The sequence below is a fragment of the Anolis sagrei genome, chromosome 4, assembly GCF_037176765.1.
Source record: "Anolis sagrei isolate rAnoSag1 chromosome 4, rAnoSag1.mat, whole genome shotgun sequence".
In the NCBI taxonomy this organism is placed as follows: domain Eukaryota; kingdom Metazoa; phylum Chordata; class Lepidosauria; order Squamata; family Dactyloidae; genus Anolis; species Anolis sagrei.
Window position 1 is genome coordinate 179,518,950 of NC_090024.1, and position 20,925 is coordinate 179,539,874.

Sequence of the window (20,925 nt, forward strand, 5' to 3'; positions counted from 1 at the left end):
TCTCTTTAAAAATATATTTATGTGCTTGGTTTGTATATAGCAGCTGCTATATACAAACCAATATACTATACAACATATACTATACAACAGGTCAAATTTTGCTATAAGTAACAACATTTTGAGAATAGTGACTAGAATAGATCTAATAACATCTGTACATGTCTTTCATTTGGGGCAAATATTCATAGTAGTTGGTTTGCATAAGCAGTTGTACAATCTTTTGCACACAACAATATACAATATACTTATTTTAGCATGATACTGAATTATTATTACTATTATTATTATTCTACTGCTTTTAATCTTTAACACATTTCTTGGATCCAAACCATAATCTTTGAGAATTATTTGGTAAGACACTAGAAAATTTGTGAACAATAACCTAAATATAACACATACTATTTATGTGCAAATAAGTTAATACATTAAAAATAAGCTATCAAAAGATGAAGAAATCACATGGATTATGTCAAGCTACCATATTTTCTGTGTACTAGACAACCATTCTGTTAATATAAAATATTTTATCTGGCAAATAGTTTAGGAGGGGAATGCAACTCTTGCATCATTTAGTGGTAGGCTACATTAGATCAGGGAAAACAATTGTTCACACTGAAGTTATTTCTGTTTAGATAGCAGTAAGGGTAAGAGCACCTTCAGATCTGTACAGATAGTTCATTCAAAATATAGCCCATGCACTGTGGCCACAGCAAACATTGACGAGTTGGTGAATGCAGCAGAAGCAAAGTTGTCATTTTCCACATCCCAGAGGGACCGGCTGGCGATATGCAGGCCTTGCTTAGCCTGCTGGCCCAGAAAAACATTACACACCAGCTTGTAGCGAGGTGGGCTTAGGTCTTTGACTCTGCTCCGGATGAGGTCTGACAGGTTCTGGGCCAACTGCCCACTGTTTGCCGGGTTGTACTTGGCATCCCGGAGGTAGCTGGCCAGAACAGACTCAAGGAGCTGCTGTGTTTGGGAGGAATTGAACTTGCAGCCCTCATCTGGCTGGGTCTTGTAGGTGTTTTCATAGAGTGTCTCCCGAATGGGTTCAAAGAGGGGCAGCCCAGAGAAACTCACCCTGCCGTAGTGCATCCAGGTCCCAATGGAGAGGCGCCTTCCCCCAGCAGCCAGTGAGTTCCTTCTGCTGGAAAAGGGAGCATTGATGCTGCTCATGATGGAGCTTCTCCGGGAGAGTGGGAGAGGGGCTTTCCCTTCTTCAATACTTGGAAGCTGCAAGAGTGTCCTAGGTACCACATTGGTAGATTGTGAGTTCCTACGAAGAGAAATTAAGCCTGCCTTTGGGTGAGTGGAATTGTTATCTTCTGAGGCTGCCCCCTGGTTGGGAGTCTGCTGGAATGGGGCTGAAGACCAATCAGCCATGTCTGAGGAGCCAACCCCTGGGAGGACAAGAAAAGACAAAACAAGATTATACGGACCAACCGTTACTGGAGTAGATCACAATTCTCCCAGAAGTCCACATTGAAGCTTACTTCCAAATCCAGAGCATTTACAGTAACATTGGCTTTCTAATCCAGACATGTTTGCCTTGCCATATGAAGGAAACAGTTAGAGGGGTTGTGAACTCTATTTCGTTTTCTCAAGGTATGCTAAAGCAGTGGTTCTCAACCTCCCTTAATACAGTTCCTCATGTTGTGGTGACCCCCAACCATAATTATTTTCATTACTTCATAACCATAATTTTGCTATTGTTATGAATTGTAATGTAAATATTTGATCTGCATGATGTATTTTCATTCACTGGACCAAATTTGGCACAAATACCCAATACGCCCAAATCTGAATACTCGTGGGGTTATGGGGGATTGATTTTTGTCAGTTGGGAGTTGTAGTTGCTGGGATTTATAGTTCACCTGCAATCAAAGAGCATTCCGAACTCCACTGACGATAGAATTGAACCAAACTTGGCACACAGAACTCCCATGACCAAGAGACAATACTGGAAGGGTTTGGTGGGCATTGACCTTGAGTTTTGGAGTTGTAGTTCACCTACATCCAGAGAGCACTGTGGACTCAAACAATGATGGATCTGGACCAAACTTGGCATGGATCAGGCCCGTAGCCAGGATTTTGTTTCGGGGGGGGGGGGGGGGCTAAAAAATTTTCAGGGGGGGTTTCGGGGGGGCTGAGTTTCGGGGGGGGCTGAGTCTGAGTGAAAGAGGGCCTAGCCTAGCAATCCTTTTGTATCATTACCCCAATACCCCCATACATATGGGATATATTGAGAATGGTGATCAAATCATGATATTAATAAACATAACAGTTTAAATAATGCACCAGTAAGGCCTTTTCGCGAACCACCATGAGAATTTCGGGGGGGGGCTGAAGCCCCCCGAGGCCCCCCCCCCCCCCCCCCGGCTACATGCCTGGCATGGATACTCAATATGCCCAAATGTGATCACTGGTGGAGTTTGGGGAAAATAAACCTTGACATTTGGGAGTTGTAGTTGCTGGGATTTATAGTTCACCAACAATAGAATTGGGCCAAACTTCCCACACAGAACGCCCATTACCAACAGAAAATACTATGTTTTCTGGTGGTCTTTGGTGAACCCTCTGACATCCCCTCATGATTCCCACAGGGGTCCTGACTCCCAGGTTGAGAAATGCTGTGCTAAAGGCTGCTGAATTATCCTGAATTTTGTAGTCTCTGGAACCAGAGGAAGGCAGAAAGAGAGAGAGTGACAGAATGCAAATAAACCTAATTATATCAAATTCTGCTGACTTCTTTGTGTGGAATTGTTAGGTAAACATTAATTGTTCGCTCAGTGAATTAAAGGCCCCACTTGTGAAATTTTTAAAACAGCGCCCTAGGGTTGTCAATATCCAAGCCCTTAGAAAAAAATCCTATTGATTTCAGCATGCGTCATCTACAAAAAACAGAGTTTGACTCTGAATTGATTAACCTCATTCCACATATACTTGCTCACATGCTCTTGTTTTCTCTAATGTGAATGAGTAAAAGTTTTTCACTGAGACAGGTCTGAAAATGTTTAGAGGAAATGAACATCTGTCTGCTTAAATGTCGCTTGTTAGGTTATTTCACTCCATCTCAGGTTTCTTTCCAAATGCCTGTTACTCGTCTATTTTCAAGTTTCTCATTGTCTGGGAATTAATTTCACCTCTCTCCATCTCCTTTCCATTTCATATTTTCTGACTCTTTCTTGACTATTTACCACCCACAACAGCCTTTGACATTCTGGGGGTTGTGAAGGTCTCTGGAGAAATGTCTGTGGAAACCAGCACCAACAGCTGTTCCAACTGTTAACAACTTATATCTCTTAAAAACATTTTCAGGGCCTTTTTAAAAGCGTGTTCCTATTACTGTCTTGCTTTTAAATGGCCTTTACACATATATCCACCCACTGTTCCTCGGGATGGTGTGAAGACATGAAGCAGTACAGCCTCATAAGGTGCTCATAACATGAAAGAAGCATTTGGGATAAGGAGACGATTCTCTTAATACAAAATACAAAACCCTAAATGGTTACAAATACCAGAAGTCAAAATACTGATTCCCTTTTTTCTTCAAGGGCAAGGGATGTTAAATACTTTTCATATTATAGGCCATAGGCACTATAATAGAGAGCATAGTGTAATGGTTTGAATGTTGGACTATGGCTTTGGAGACCATAGTTCGAAGCCTTGCTTAGCCATGAAAACTGAGTACAAGGATTTGAAAACTTGGATTGCTGTGAATTTTCCGGGCTGTATTGCCATGTTCCAGAAGCATTTTGATATTTCGCCCATATCTATGGCAGGCATCCTCAGAGGTTGTGAGGTGTGTTGGAAACTAGGCAAATGAGGTTTATATATCTGTGGAATGTCCAGGGTGGGGGAAAGAACTCTTGTCTGTTGGAGGCAAGTGTGAATGTTACCATTGGCCACCTTGATTAGTATTTAATGGTCTTGCAGCTTCAAATCCTGGCTGGTTGAATTCCAGCTAACACCTCCCAACAAAGGACCTCCCAGGCAGCAAGCAGCCAGGCTTTGACAAGAATTCTTCCTCCCACCCTGGACATTTCAGAGATATATAAACCCTACTTACCTAGTTTCCAACAGACCTCACAACCCCTGAGGCCTGCCATAGATGTGGGCGAAACATCAGATGATAATGCTTCTGAAACATGGCCATACAACCCAGAAAACTCACAGCAACCCAGTGATTCCAGCCATGAAAGCCTTCAACAACACTTTTGTAAACCTGTTTCTTAAAGAAATTATGCCACCACCTGTGTGCTTTATAGCAGCACTTCTTAAATTATTATTTGTGGGGAACCAGTAAGCTTTCCCCAGAGATCAGTACCATAATTGTTTCCCATTGGCTACAATATTTTGCATTCTTTCCTGAAAGCTCTTTGGGGACTTATAGCTGACGGGATGCAGGCAGGCATTGGTTCACGAACCATTACTTTGAATAGTACTATTTTAAAGCTTTTCAAGTCTGTGATTTTAACATGTAGTTATAGTGTTCAAGTACTCCAAGTTTAAACCTGTCACTACAATGCAAAGTTAGAGAGTTATTTCAAAAGTCTGCAGGGCAACTTTACGACGTTAAACATTTTATGAAATGTTAGACTCTCCGATGAGACCACAACTGTAGATGTTAGGAAGGGAAAAAAAATGAAGACATGAAAAAGTAGAACAAATGGAGTATTGCCAAAGACATTAAGCCAATTGGAGAGGAAATGTATTTCTGGACCTGCTTTAGACAATATGAGAATGATAAAGTATACATCAGAGATTACTCCTGTAATAATAAAGTCCCATTGCTTTGTAACAATAACTTAGCAGGTTGCTGTGAGTTTTCCAGGCTGTATAGCCATATTCCAGGAGCATTCTCTCCTGACACTTCACCCACATCTAGGGCAGGCATCCTCAGAGGTTGAGGGGTCTGTTGGAAACAAGGCAAATTGGGTTTATATATCTGTGGAAAGCAGCCAAACCTTGAAGTTGCAAGGCTATTCAATGCCAATCAAGGTGATCAATTGTAACATCCACACTTGCCTCCAATGGACAAGAGTTCTTTATCTCACCCTGGATATTCCACAGATATATAAACCACACTTGTCTAGTTTCCAACAGACCTCACAACCTCTGATGATGCCTGCCATAGATGTGGGTGAAACGTCAGGAGAGAATGTTTCTGGAACATGGCCATACAGCCTGGAAAACTCACAGCAATCCTGTGATTGTGGCCTTTAAAGCCTTCGACAACATATAAATAACTTAATGTTCAGTTTCAGTGATATGTTAAAAATCCTATTTTAATTATTATTGTAACGTAAGGCAAAATACTATTTGGTCTTGGAAGTGAAGCAGGACCCGTACTGGATAATACAGAGACTACCAGAAAATGCCAGGTGCTGTGGGCTATATTCCAGATGAACAAACTGGCACAACCACCACTGAGTATTCCTGGCTTAAGAATCCACTATGAAATTGATGAGGTCACCATAAGTCAACAGGCAATTTGAAAGCACATACACAGAAACTATATCAATCTTGTGAAGTATTTAAAATAACATTTTGAGGTACATATTGCAGAAATTATATTTTAGGATCATAAATAAATAGTTATTAATTTGGATGCAAATCAGGATTCAATATTTTAGGACACTCTACGTCACTTAATCACATAACACTGATGTCAGGTCCATTTTATTAATGCTATCTTGACTGATGAGAAAATTAATAATTTCTCTTCCAGACTTCCAGTCAAAATGTAGAGTAGTATTTTCACTTGTATCCAGATTGAATCAAATTAGATCTTCATTTGTATAAACCTCCTCCATCATTATTCAACATCCTTTGAATGGACTGGGTTTTATGTGTGCAGGGATGCCTAATTCACCTTGCTAGCAAGCCCCGAGAAACCCAATTGAAAGCAACAGTTTCACTGGTGTTTTGCCCAGCCCTCCTTACCTGAAAGCAACACAGCCTCATGCAAAACCCAGTGGCTTGGGGAAGCTGAGCCCTGCCGGATCTATGGGCATGAGGTAAGTGCTGGAAGCTCTTTAATGCCCAGGATCCTCTCATTCAAGTTTGCTTGGGCTTGTTGCGAGGGCCAACCCCGGGCCTTCTTGCCCCTGCCCATGAGCCTTAATAAACTCCCTCCCTTGCCATAGTAAATCATTGCCTGTTTGACATGACAGTTCAATGGGAGAGCTATCAAAGGCCCTGCACCAGCTAGACTGGGCAGACTGCCACCTGGGATATATGGTCTCCCTGGAGACTGTCATCACTCACATTATTTTTGCACTGCCTGGAATTTGTGTGCGTGTGTCTGTTTGCCTTATGACTCTATGACTTGAGTTTAGGGAAATTAACCCTTTTGACTATATATCCCAGAATCCCCAAACTAGTGCTCATGCTGGCTGGAGGGTTTGGGGGGAAATGTACTTTCCAAAGCAACTTTCCCCAGCTCTAGCCTGTGCCTTTGGGGAAACAAGAAAGCTTTGGGGAAATGGCTAATAATAACAACTTATTACCCACCTCTCTTCATGGCCATGTGGCTGGCATGACTGCTTGGAGCACCATTACCTTCCCACTGAAGCAGTACCTATTGATCTACTCACATTTGCATGTTTTCGAACTGCTAGGTTGGCAGAAACTGGAGCTAGCAAAGGAAGCTTACCCCATCCTACGGATCTGAACTGCCAACCTTCTGGACAGCAAGTGCTGAAGCTTATTGGTTTAACCCGCTGCACCACTGCAGCCCCCTGGGTGGATCTGCATTGCAAAATTAATATGGGTTGACACTGTTTTAATTGCCATGGATAAATGCTATGGAATTGTGGAAGCTGCAGTTTTATAATGTTCTTAGCCTTCTCTGCCAACAAGTAATGGTACCTCAGCAAACTATACCCTCCATAATTCCATAGCACTCCGCCATGGCAGTTAAAATGGCATCAAACTGCTTTAATTCTACAGTGTAGATGAACCCATGCCCTCAAGATGTGTTTTCCCAATTTATGTTTATGGTTTGTCGCACAAAAGTCTGCTTTAAGAACTAGGGTATGCGATAACTGTGTCAATACAATTCATATTCACATTAAACTATATATAAATAGTAGATGAGGGAGGCCTGAGGTATCTTGGAGCTGCAAAGACTAACGAAGGAGAATTAAACCCTGTAATTCACATTTCAAGGAATGACTCCATTGGCAGCTTTTTAGGGGCCCTTCCACACAGCGCTATAACCCAGAATATCAAGGCAGAAAAATCCCACAATATCTGCTTTGAACTGGGTTATCTGAGTCCACACAGCCATATAATCCAGTTCAAAGCAGAACATGTGGGATTTTATTCAGCTGTGTGGAAGGAGCCTTAGAGGGCTTTTTGTCAGGACTGACAGAGAGAAAGAGAGTTTGGCTGTAACCACAGTTCAAAAGTTTACTTAGCTTTCCTTTCAGCTGTCATTTGATATTTTGAAAAACATGCACATTAATTGGATTTCAGTTAATTACAGATAACCATCATGTTTGTTTGAACCCAAGTCTCACAATGGGCCCAAATCCTGCTAAGCAACCAGTACCTCCACGTAGATGGAGACATCATGAGTTTATCTCAGAATCTGGGAAATTACTTTTTAAAATCCAGTTGCTTCATTATTCTTTACAGTATTTTTAAAAATATCCAAGTACTGTTATATATTATGGCAGTAAAAAAGCTAACGTGTGTTACTTGTTTTTTTTTTTTTGCTTTTTTATTTATTTTTTTGAGGAAAAATAAGTTTAGTCCTGCTAAGAAAAGGGTATAAAACGTGAAAATAATAATGTCAAAGTGTTTTTAAAACATTGCCCTTAAAAGTAAATGATGCAAATAAATAGAAGCAGTAAGGAGTAATTTTGTCTTTAGTTGTTCTGTTACTTTAAAAATGTAACTTTCTAACAGCTTCCTAATAAAAAGGTAGCTAGTAAGAGGCTCACAGTTGTTACACTTTAACTTCCAAATAGTAGTTTAACTTTCATAGTGAGTTGGGACACATGTGGCCAAGAAACATCAAAGTGTGTTAAGATGGCAAAAATGAGAAAAATCAAATAATTATTGCAGAAGAAAAAGTGGTTTGCTTTTGCCTATTCCTACAGGGAAGAACAAAGTTATACCCCCTCTTCTCATCTCTTCTTGTCTTGCTGAGTTGCTTGCATGCAGACTACTTGTACATTTGAAACTCAGTTTGCAGCAGTGAAGTCAGTTGAGGACAATGGGGGAGAAGAGAGGAATTGGGGCACTTTAACAGCAGCTGAAGAAGTGGGACAGCAGAGGATTAATTGGGAATGTCCCTGTCAAATTATCACATGATTTTATTTGGTAACAACTAAATTAAGACCATCTTTAACTGTCTAGGATACTGTTGACCCACATGCCTACAAAACTGGTGTGGGCCCTTTTTTAAATGGGGAGTAAATGGTTATTCTCTTAACCGCTGCACTTCATTCAAAACAAGAGTCCTCAGACTTTGAAAGCCAATGGCTGCTTATGGTCCCTTGAACTGTTGGCAGGCTGGACTATAGTTTGAAAAAAACATGAATGAATCCCTATGCAGATGGCACATATCTTATTTGTAGTGCATTTTTTAAAAAGAACTATACAATATTTAAAATGAAGAACAATTTTCACCAACATAAACCAGTATTTCAGTGGGAAGCATGGGGCTTCTTTTCACTGAAGAGATATTCAAGTTAATTAGGATTGTCGTTGTTGTGTGCCTTTAAGCTGGTTCAGACTTAGGGCGACCCTAAATCTAAAATGTAGGGTGGGAGCCAGGAAAAAGACTTTGGAAGGCTGCATCCGGCCCACGGGCCTTAGTTTGGAGATCTGTGATTCAAAAGGTCCTCTACTCTTACGGCTATCAGAAAGAGAGTCCATACTTCCTAATCACTATTGTATGTATTTATTGAACTTATGTCTCACCTTTCCATGAGATGGGATTCTTGCCTTATCATCTCTCTCTGGCCCCATCTACACTGTCATATATTGCAGCTTTAAACTGCATTATGATAGTCACAGAATCATAGAGTTGGAAGAGACCTCATGAGCTTTTGAGTCCAACTCCCTGACAAGAAGCAGGAAAATTGCCTTCAAAGCACCCCCGATTGATGGCCATCCAGCCTCTGTTTAAAAGAAGGAGCCTCCACCACACTCTGGGGCAGAGAGTTCCACTGCTGAACAGCTCTCACAGTCAGGAAGTTCTACCTAATAGTCAGTATAGACCAGTGGTTCTCAACCTGTAGGTCCCAGAAGTTTTGGCCTTCAACTTCCAGAAATCCCAATAGCTGGTAAACTGACTGGGATTTATCGAAGTGCAGTTAAACTGCATCATATGAGTCTCCGCTGGCCATATAAAGCTGTCTCAAATTGCATTATATGGCAGTGTAGATGGGGCCTCTGTGGTCTTTTAATAGCATTTTCAGTGGTTCTACAGGGCCTGGGTATTGTGAGGCGTAGGAGACATGGAGCAGTTATGCTCCATGCAGGCATGTAGCCAGGGGGGGGGGGGCTCGGGGGGCTTCAGCCCCCCCCGAAATTTTCATGGTGGTTCGCGAAAAGGCCTTAATGGTGCATTATTTAAACTGTTATGTTGATTCCTATCATGATCTGATCACCATACTCAATATATCCCATATGCATGAGGGTATTGGGGTAACGATACAAAAGGTTTGCTAGGCTAGCCCCTCTTTCACTCAGACTCAGCCCCCCCCGAAACTCAGCCCCCCCCCGAAACCCCCCCTGAAAAAAAATTCAGCCCCCCCCGAAACGAAATCCTGGCTACGGGCCTGGCTCCATGTTTTCCATGTAAGATCTTGGCCAATTTCTTTCTGCACCTACTGCTGGGAGAGAATGAAGAAGCTTACTGGGTGGTCCTTTACAGTATAAGAATTGTATCTGGTTTCAGAACATCATGGCCTACAGAATTCTGTGAATATTTCATATCCCACAAATGCTTCAAAGCACATTCAGCAATGCCATTTTATCTTTAGAATGTTCTTGTAAATTTGTTGGTAAAATGCATACAATGTGGTCAAGGGTGTGCACCCTCTTCCAAGTTTGGTTGCTTATTATCTACCTAATAGTGGCTTTCATATAAGAAACCTATTCTGCCTCAAACATGAGATTTTTTGAGCGACTCAGACTTTTTCTATCTTTCCATTTTTCAAACCCTTTCCCATCATTTATTTTGCTCCCTGTCTCAATAATACATATGGAGAGTTGCTCAACGACATTTGAATTGTAATGTTGGATGTCCCCCATTTAAAAACAAACCCTGTGAGGTTCAGTCCCAACAGGAGCAGATGTTAATGTTGTCATCCACACTCTTGATTCAAGTCAGATGATTATTTATTTATTTATTTATTTTATTTCTATACCGCTTTTCTCAGCCCTCAGGCAACTCAAAGCGGTGAACAACATCAGTACAAAATATCACAAAATAAGTATAGGGCAATTAAAAACAATTATCACATAAATCATTAACATCAGTATAACAATCATTAGCGCCTCAACAGTAAAATCAGAATCCAGTCTCGTCATCCATTATTCCGTATTCCTATGTTCAATTACACTGTTTAATCAAATGCTTGTTCGAACAGCCAGGTCTTCACTTTCCTCCAAAATGCCAGCAGGGAGGGGGCCAATATCTGCAGGCAGGGCGTTCCACAGCCAAGGGGCCACCACTGAGAAGACCCTGTCTCTCGTCCCTGCCAAGCGTGCCTGTGATGCAGGCGGGACCGAGAGCAGGGCCTCCCCAGATGATCTTAGTGTCCTAGTCGGTTCATAGGAGGAGATGCGTTTGGAGAGGTAAGTAGGGCCAGAACCGTTTAGGACTTTATAGGCTAAAGCCAGCACTTTGATTGAATCTGAAAGCCAGAGGAATTGGTTCTCTGTTCTTGGTACTCCCATTAATTAATTTTTTTATTTATCATGTCAGAATAGAATTGAGGGTACAGTTGTAATGTACTTAAAAGCACAAAGTTAAAAAACGTTGCATTATACTAAATGTGCTTCAACCAGTAGCTGGCCAATTGGAGTGCCTCTGATGTTTCTATAAGAAGGTCCTCCATTGTGCATGTGGCAGGGCTCAAACTGTATTGCAAAAGGTGGACTGTGGTTTGCTCTTCTCAACACTTACATGTTGTGGACTCCACTTTGTGGCCCCATTTCTTAAGGTTGGCTCTGCATCTTGTGGTGCCAGAGCACAGTCTTTTCAGCATCTTCCAAGTTGCCCAATCTTCTGTGTGCCCAGGAGAGAGTCTCTCATTTGGTGTCAGCCATGGATTGAGGTTAAGGGTTTAGCCTGCCATTTTTGGACTCTTGCTTGCTGAGGTGTTCCTGTGAGTATCTCTGTAGATCTTAGAAAGCTATTTCTTGATTTGAGGCATTTGTATGCTGGCTGATATATGTACATTATCTCCCTCTATATATCCCAGACTCCAATCGGGCATTTTTTTTTCTTAAATCAAGAGCTTCTGTTGCAGCCATAGGGTGACATGTCTTTACAAGTGGAGGAGCTTGATTGGAAAATTTACTTTAAAGTTGTCAAATTCCAGAATCAAATCAAGATGAATGTGTTGACTGGGGAATTGCAGTAAAAAATTAACATTACTGCTTGTTTTCAGTACCGTGACTTTCTGTTGAGGAGGACAACTGAGTGGCTATCACATGCTGAAGAGTTTGGAAGAGGTTACCTAGGAGAGCTTCGATAACAGCATTTCTCTTTTTTCAACAAAAGAGAGATTTTGTTATATAGCTCCAGATACATTCCCAATTCTGACAGTCACCTGAAAATGGCACCTCACCTCAATTTTGCTCACTGAGTCATTTCCTTCCTGCAGTTTTAGTCACTTTCTCCTTAGGTGCCCTGATTCCTTTTATGGCCTTCTTATCTGTTTTGGTATGCCAAAGCTAACTTAATGGATTTACATGCTTCTGTTTGTCTTTCCATGTGACATTTGAATCCAGTTCCAAGCTGCCTGCCACGCTGTCAAAGACTCTGATGAGCAAATATCGTCTTGCCTTGACTTGTACATCTTAATCTCTCTCCTCTCTTGGTTCCCTTGCACTGTCAAAATTGCTTCTTCTCCATTCTTGTGCATGTTGAACCTTCACTTTGTATCCTTGATTATAAGGCATTGACGTCTCCAGCCCATCCTCTGTTCAGATATCAGCCAGGAGGCAAAAAAATAACTTTCTAAGATCTACAGAGATACTTGCAAGCGAGAGTCCAAAAGTGGTAGGCGAAAATCTGGAACCAGTGGCTGATATTAGATGAGAGACTGACTCCTGGGCACACAGAAGATTGGGCGACTTGAAAGGTGTTGAACTGGCTACACTCTGGCACCACAAGATGCTTAGCTAACTTTAAGAAATGGGGCCACAAAGTGGAGTCCATGACATGCGAGTGCAGAGAAGAACAAGCCGCAGACCACCTACTACAATGCAGCCTGAGGCCTGCCACATTCACAATGGTGGAGCTTCTCACAGTGATACCAGGGACACTCCAAGTGGCCAGCTTCTGGTCAAAGGAAATTTAGTATAATGCCATTTTTTTAACTTTGTGTTTTTAAATACATTATAATTTACCCTCAATTCTCTTCTGACACGATACATATCCTTGTATCATCATATACAAATTCTCCTACCCATTTGACAAACCCAACAAGTTATGGTATTTCTTGAGTCTATTTCTCACTTTCTAATAATGTATTTGTAGCCCTGCATGTATGTATATATGCCTTGAAATCACCTGCCAACTTATGGCAAACCCATTAATTTCATAGGGTTTCCTTAAATATGGAATATTCAGAGATGGTTTTGCCAGTTACTTTACCTGAAATATGGACTGGAACACCTGGTTGGTATTCATTGGCAGTCTCCTGTACTAGTACTAACCAAGGCTGACCCTGCTTAGCTTTCAAGGTCAGTCGTCATGATATGATATCTTTAAAGTATTCAGGCTCTGCTGCATCTGACCAATCTCTCTCTCCCACAAACCTATTTATCTATGACTAATTTCTTTATTCCTCTACTGAAAGTTATTTTACATATTTCTGGCTTACCGGTATGTTTCTTTGGACCGTTTGGCTTCTCTTTATTTTAGCATGAGTAAGGAAGTCACACATGCAAGAAGGGAAAGTGTTCAATGAATCCCGTGTTTATTTTGTAGCAGTGAGATGTTTTTTGTTTCCCAGGAAGGCATTCTCCTTTAAATCTTTGAAGTCATTATTCATGACATTATTGAACAAATGAAGTTTCAAGATCTTCCCAACAAGGCAAAATTTCTGACAATTTGGTTCTATTTACTCTCACCCAACCTATTCAACTTGTATGCAGAACACATCATGCGATGTGCGGGGCTTAACAAATGCAAGGCTGGGGTTAAAATTGCTGAAAGAAACATTATCAACCTTAGATATGCAGATGACACCAATTTGATGGCCAAAAGCGAGGAGGAGCTGAGAAGCCTTCTAATCAAGGTGAAAGCGGAAAGTGGAAAAGCTGGGTTGCAGTTAAACATTAAAAAACCAAGATTCTGGCAACAAGACTGATTGATAACTGGCAAATAGAGGGAGAAATCATGAAGGCAGTGACAGACTTTGTATTTCTAGGTGCAAAGATTACTGCAGACACAGACAGCAGTCAGGAAATCAGGAGATGCTTACTTCTTGGGAGGAGAGCAATGTCCAATCTCGATAAAATAGTGAAGAGCAGAGACGTCACACTGGCAACAAAGATCTGCATAGTTCAAGCAATGGTATTCCTCATAGTCAGAGGCGGCCCTAGGTAATTTTCAACGGTAAGCAAACAGTATTTTGCCCCCCCTCCCCCAAACCACACATTGATATATATTTTCTGTTCATCATGGGAGTTCTGTGTGCCATATTTGGTTCAATTCCATCATTGGTGGAGTTCAGAATGCTCTTTGATTGTAGGTGAACTATACATCTCAGTAACAACACTTGCCGCACTTGCTCCCTTGCCTGGCCTGCTTTGGGTCCAGAGCCATTGGGACCAAGAGAGAGAGAGAGAGAGAGAGAGATAGAGAGGTGGAGATGCCCACCTTTCCTGAAGGTAGGCGCAAAAACAAAGGAGGGAGCGAAGATGGGAGATACCTCCAGCTGGAGGGGCTCTCTCTCTCTCTCTTGGTCCCAATGGCTGAAGAGAAAGTCAGGAGAAGAGGAGACTTTAGGTGCACACGCTGGGGTCTTCAGACACGCCTCCAGACCCGAAGCGGGCCAGGCACGGCGGCTCCTCCCCTTGGCCCACCCGCGAATTGGGGAGAGGAGAGGAGGCGGGTGGAGCCGGTCATAGGGAAGGGATCAAACGTGGAGAACGATTGAGTGCCGGCTCTGTTCGCGCACCCGGTGGCCGGGTGGAGCAGGAATGAGAGGGGCTAGGCGAGTCTCAAGGGCCCGGCCCCTTTGGGAAGAGGATCGCCCGGCAGCGAGGCAAGAAAGCTGAGGCTTCCCCCGGACTGCTAGGGCTGTTGTGAGCTGAGGGGGTGCTCCTCAAGTGGTGGTCGAGGGGCATTTACAGAGGCGCCTCTGCGCCCCTGTCAAAAAAAGTGTTCTGCGACCGCTTACTTCGCGTAATGGACAAGCCGCCCCTGCCCATAGTCACCTACGGATGTGAGAGCTGGACCATAGGGAATGCTGAGCGAAGGAAGATAGACGTTTTTGAACTGTGGTGCTGAAGGAAAGTTCTGAGAGTGCCTTGGACCGTGAGAAGATCCAACCAGTCCATACTTCAGGAAATAAAGCCCACCTGCTCATTGGAGGGAAGGATAGTAGAAGCAAAGATGAAGTAGTTTGGCCACATCATGAGAAGACAGGAAAGCTTGGAGAAGACAAGGATGCTGGGGAAAATGGAAGGAAAAAGGAAGAGGGGATGACCAAGGGCAAAATGGATGAATGGCATCCTTGAAGTGACTGGCTTGACTCTGAAGGAGCTGGGGGTGGTGACGGCTGACAGCGAGCTCTGGTGTGGGCTGGTCCACGAGGTCATGAAGAGTTGGAAGCCACCCAAGGAATAAACAATAACAACTGTTTTATAAGTGACAAGTCCCTATATTTATCTGGGCAGATTTGTGATCTGCAGGTGAGGGGAGATGGACACAATTTTCCTAGGATATGTGTCATACCAATAAAGTTTATCTGCAAACTGTTGTGGTCGTTGATTGTTGCTCCTTTCACTTTATCTCCCCCTACAGAATAGAACTCTTTGGTTGTTGCTGCCCTTTTCCTACCTTGTCCTAAAATATCAAGGAACACTAGACTTACAGACTGAGGGCTGATCTGGGGAAAATTATTGCTTCAGTCTTAGATCTACCTGCAATTAAACAAATCTATGGGGGAGCTTCAGAGTGGTGTATTGTCAGTCTGAAAATGCTTTTAATTGTGTCAGAAGCGACTTGAGAAACTACAAATCACTTCTGGTATGAAAGAATTGGCCGTCTGCAGAGACGTTGCCCAGAGGACGCCTGGATGTGCTAACATCCTGTAGGAGGCTTCTCTCATGTCCCCGCATGGAAAGTTGGAGCTCATCGCATCTTGTGGATTCAAACCGGCGACCTTCAGGTCAGCAGTTCAGCTGGCACAAGTGTTTAACCCATTGTGCCACGTGGCTCCCTTCTGAAAATGCTAACCTACAGACATTGTGGATTTGCGCAACAATGTAGGCATAACTTAATTATCTTTTCACATATATCTATGCTGGTGTGGCAACTATGCCTTAGAATATGTGGGAATAAAGTAAACATATCGATTGTACATTTTTTCCCATTGTGGTTTGCGCTGAGTTTCCTTATGTACAGCACAACTGAACAGTGTAACAGCTTTCCTAGTTTTTATGAAAGAATTGTAAGGGAAATGATAAAATGTTGACTTTCCAGAAAGGCATAAGAAGATTCAGTTAAATCAGGGGTCCTCAAACTAAGGCCCGGGGGCCGGATGCGGCCCTCCAAGGTCCTTTACTTGGCCCTCGCTCAGGGTCAACCTAAGTCTGAAACGACTTGAAAGCACACAACAACAACAACAACAATCCTATCTCATCAGCCAAAAGCAGACCCACACTTTCCATTGAAATACTAATAAGTTTAGATTTGTTAAAATTGTTCTTCATTTTAAATATTGTATTGTTTTATGTGTTTTTTGCACTACAAATAAGATATGTGAAGTTTTCACAGGAATTCATTCATGTTTTTTTTTTAATAATCCGGCCCTCCAACAGTTTGAGGGACTGTGACCTGGCCCTCAGTTTAAAAAGTTTGAGGACCCCTGAGTTAAATAGTATTAAGAAGTGCATTCAAATCCTTGCAAAATGAAATGTTTTATGTGCCTTCAAGTCATTCCTAACTTATGGAGACCTGGGTTTTGGAGAGTTTGCTTTTGGAGAGTTTGCTTTTGCCTTCATCTGAGGCTGAGAGAATATGATTTGCCCTGTATGTTGCTATGGCTGAATGGGAATTTCAACCCTGGTCACCAGAATTATAGATCAACACCCAGACCTCTACACCATGCTGGCTCTTTCCTCTCAAAATGAACTAGAAAACAATATTTGCTGACCTAATTTTTGCAGATCTCTTCCTGTTCTGTAAACAGGATGAGATCTGATGAATAGCACCAGAAACTTCAGATGTACTTACCAGTTACATATGAACACATGTAGTGAAATCCCAGTGACGATACTTTATTGTAAAGTAGCCTTGGAAAGTGATAACTTGAAACCAAGACTGTGTGTATAGGAATTTCTGTGTGTGCTTGACCCTGCTTGCTATTTTATTGCTGCAGCTCTCCAGTGGCTTCCCAACTTGATGTTTGTTGACTGCAAATATGTCTTTGATGTTTGTTGACTGGAAATATGCATCTGGCTGAGAAAGAAACTTCAGGAAATAAAAGGATTAAGCACCTGATTCACAAATAACTTCTCTTCTCGAAAGGACTTCATCCCAGTGCTGCTTTGCAGCAGGAAAGGAGAACAACAAGGGCTCATTTCACATGTACAAATGATATTTCTGTTGGACTTTTTGCTACAGTAAAATGTAACTTCTATTTCTACATTACCAAGTAGCTACTCCTTTATGGTTCCTCCAGTTCCAGTATGAGCAGTGAATTCCTTTCTTCCACAAGCATTATCCATTTGAAGCAAATAGCTATGAGCCCTTTTAACCTATGATTCCATTTTAATGACTATAGTTCCATCTGATGAAATCCTGGGATTTGCAGTATAGGAAGGGGCATTTAGAATTCTCAACCAGGGAGTTCTAGTGCCTTACCAAACTACCAGGATCCCATTGGACAGACTCACAACAGTTAAAAATAATGCTATACTATGACCGCATATGTACTGTGAAAGGACCCCAGGTCTTGTCTATTCTCCTGCTAGATGTTTTGACAGATCCAGGGCCAAGTTTGCCATTTAAAAACAAAAAACCATTTCCTTCATATCATTTTACAGGAGTAAAAGAGATGGAAGAAATGGGGAAGGCCCCTCTGTGGTTGGGTAATTCCAGGCTAATCTGAACTAGTTTCTTTACAAGTATAATCATCCCTTCTTGACAAGAGCAGTGCTTAATTACCAAGTAAAAAGTTATACAAATGGAAGTGCAACATACATTTCTTTCTAGGGAGAATTGGCATTTATGTGAGCTTTAACTAGCTGTCAGCAGTATGGTCCAAAACTTTTGTGGTGTTTGCATAAGGAGCCTTCCATCCCAGGAGGTGTGTGTGTGTGCAGACAGAAAGTCTCCCAAGGTGGAAGTCAATTCTGTTTTATGGAGCCCACATATGAGTGTGACAGCTTCCCAGCTGAGTAAGGAGAAGTTTAGCATACTTGCAAGCAAAATTTATGTAATAGCAAAGTAGTAACATATATTTTTAATGTTGTCATCCTTATAAGACTTTAAGACTTCCAACCAGATATGAGATGTTGTCAGAACATCAGCTTTGTTAATAATAATAATAATAATAATAATAATAATAATAATAGCAACTTAATTTTGATGCCCCGCCTCTATCTTCCCAAAGGAACTCGGGTCACTTACAAAGGGACAAGCCCAGAGAGCACAGAGTTAAAACGTAATGTAATAAAAACAAAACAAAACCAAATGGAAACATATCACAATAAAACATAACATCATGAAAATAGTACCATGGGAGCAATAAAAGTGCTGAGTTCAGAGGGCTCTGGGTTTGTGCAAAATTCCTAGACAGAGCTAAGGAAAAGTGCAAAATTCAGTGGCAGGAATGGGAGAGTAATGTCCTTGGGCTTTATAACGTCAGGATTGTAGCATGGAAGGCCATGCTAAAGTGCCGGAAGTTAGGTATTAAAGGGCTAATTCTTTGGAACTGCCTAATCAAAGGCACAATGGAACATCCATGTCTTGTGGAAGGAGGACAGGGTAGGTGACAGCCTGATCTCCCTAGGAAGAGAGTTATTTAAGTGGAGCCACAGAAGATACTTTCTAGTGGCCAAGGAGGGATTAAAAGAGACTGATAGTGTACTGGCACTTCAGAACACTATATGGGCCAGTTACATAAACTAGAAAGCTTCTTTGAGACAAATGCTAAATGAAAGATGACTGTAGAGGTGGCAGGTGCTGTTATTAGGGCTTCTGCTTGCATTGTTGTTGTGTGCCTTCAAGCTATTTCTGATTTATGGGGACCCTAAGGTCACCATAAGAAAATCACAGTGATTTTCTACAGCAGAGAGAATGTGGTTCACCCAGTGTCATCCAATGGGTTTCCATGTCTGAATGGGGAATGGGACCCTGGTCTCCAGAATCATAGTTTACACTCAAATCATTAAATCAAGTCGGCTCAGACCCAGAAATCAAAGGGAGGCACATTGTGTCTGCAAATGGATGAAGAAATGTCAATTTACCCAGTTATCTCATGGTCATGGTATGTCCTTTTCTTTTTGTTTGCATGGGACCTCTGTTAGTTTTTGCCATCAAGTTATGCCAACCCTATGAACGAGAGACCTTTAAGTCAGCCTGTCATCAACAGACTTGCTTAGATCTTGCATACCCAGGGTCATGACTTTCCGGATTGCATCTTTCTATCTAGAATGTGATCTTCCTCTTTTTTTTGCTGCCCTCCACCTTATTGAAGTATTGTTGTCTTTTCTAGTAAATTGTGCCTTCTCATGACATGTCGAAAGAAAGGCACCACATTTTAGATAACTTGGCATCTAGGGAGAGTTCAGGCTTGATTGTATCTAGGCCTTACCGGTATTTATTTGTTTTACTGACATTTAAGAATATCCACAGAACTGTCCTCCAAGACAACATTTCAAATGAGTTGATTCTTTTCCTATCGGCTTTCTTCACAGTCCACTTTTACAACCATGCATTCATACAAGCATACAGAAAAATTGGAATGCCATTGAACAATCTTGACTTTGGTATCTACTGAGATATTTTTACACTTTGGGAACTTGTCTTGTTTCTTCACATCTACTTTTTCAAGTCCCAGGGCTTTGTCACATGGATGTGGTGAACTGGCACAGTAGGCAGGACTGTTGGCTTTGGTAATGGTCCCTATCACATGACCCCATGCGGTACCCGGTGCCAGTCCATCACCTCCCCGTGATGAAACCATAAGGGACTATTGATTACTGTTGGCAAAAAGACTGTTAGCTAATCTTTCAAAGGAAATGTCTGGCAAAGCCTCTATGAGTATTTCTTTCCTCAGGAAATCCTTTGAAATTTCTGGGGTCACTATAAGGTGAGTTTGAAAGCACACACACAAAGAAGAGTATAGACAGACAGGTGGTGACAATACCTCTTATATATGAATACTATATAATCTCCTTGTTTCATGGGCTATCTGTTATCTCCTCCCCTTTTTTCATAGAGATATTAATTTATATTTTCTCTCTCTCTCTCTCTCTCTCTCTCTCTCTCTTTCTCTCACACACACACAGAATTACAATGAAGCAACTGTTTATATATGGCTTCAGGAAATAATGCAAATGGCCATGGCAATTCTGTCCCAGGCAAAGCCGGAGCCCTGAGGCTTCCAGTCACAGTGATGTGTCATTTTCATTTTGCTGACACAGGGAGCTGGCAATCACACGCCTCTTGAGTTCCAGGGATGAGCTCTTGCCAAGCAAATGCTGAGCTGGTTCTGAATCCCTTCCTCTTCAGAAAGGCAATTTCCTTGCCTGGTGGGGTTTTTGCCAGCCTGCCACCTTATGTTATCTTCGAAAGTGTCCTACATTCTTTTCTTTGCTTGTTTCACTCTGCCACTACCTGATCTGCCACTTTTCTCTGGCCTATTCTGCAGGCTTGTTCCTTGCATTTGCAAAAGTCCTCTTCTCATTCCTTCTGATCCCTCCCACAGCATCTGGATTTTAGGGCCTGGGCAGCTGCCTGTTGCCTGGCAATAAGGGGTGTTGCTTCCCCCTTCCTTGGCCTTTTTCTGCATTCCTGCCTCACAGTTGAGCTTCCAGCCAGCCCTGACTTCTCCCAGATATATCTTTAGTGCAGGCGGAAAGGCAAAGCTCCACTTCCTGAACTTGTCAGTCCTTCCCTCTCGGATCGAATCTCTTGTCTAGCCTATGGCCTGCTCTTCTTCAGCCCTTTTGCCAGGTGATGCCACTGCTTTTGCTGCCGCACTCAGGACTCTCATCAACAACCCACAGTTCAGGTGAGCCAGCTGGGAAAGCCGGCTAAGAAAGACCGGGGATCAGTGTGTATGTAGCTGTGGATGAAAGGCCACGGGAAGAAATCTGAGAAGCAGCTTTCCAAAATAGTTTCACTGGCTCACTTAGCTGAAATAATTTTTAGTGTTAGGAAAAGAGAAGCAACCCATACCTTGTCCTAATGCTACTTCAAGTAGGAAGATAAAACTGTCCAACTCAGCAGAAGTGTGTACATAATGGGATGTCTCTTTGACATCACCC

At 42.1% G+C, this 20,925-nt stretch overlaps 2 protein-coding genes across 3 annotated transcripts in view; one reads left to right on the forward strand and one right to left on the reverse strand.

Moving 5' to 3' along the window:
• On the reverse strand, positions 1-6,059 carry DYNLT4 (dynein light chain Tctex-type 4). The gene is made up of 2 exons (XM_060771553.2): positions 5,947-6,059; positions 1-1,400 (listed from the first exon to the last, which is right to left on the reverse strand). Exon 2 carries the CDS (start codon positions 1,381-1,383, stop codon positions 676-678), a length of 708 nt encoding a protein of 235 aa, XP_060627536.1. The 5' UTR covers positions 1,384-1,400; positions 5,947-6,059; the 3' UTR covers positions 1-675.
• A 14,345-nt stretch (positions 6,060-20,404) lies between these two features.
• BTBD19 (BTB domain containing 19) overlaps positions 20,405-20,925 on the forward strand; it is a 74,300-nt gene continuing 73,779 nt past the window's right edge. The window contains exon 1 of one of the 2 annotated variants that reach the window (XM_060773410.2): positions 20,405-20,669. In XM_060773410.2, the coding sequence (XP_060629393.2) occupies positions 20,581-20,669 (89 nt within the window). In that variant the 5' untranslated portion in view covers positions 20,405-20,580. The remainder of the gene's footprint in view (positions 20,670-20,925) is intronic. The other variant, XM_060773409.2, reaches the window with a different exon arrangement.

Bases quoted from the DNA above. Each gene is read 5' to 3' on its own strand.
- DYNLT4 (XM_060771553.2), bottom strand. From the start codon at position 1,383: ATGGCTGATTGGTCTTCAGCCCCATTCCAGCAGACTCCCAACCAGGGG.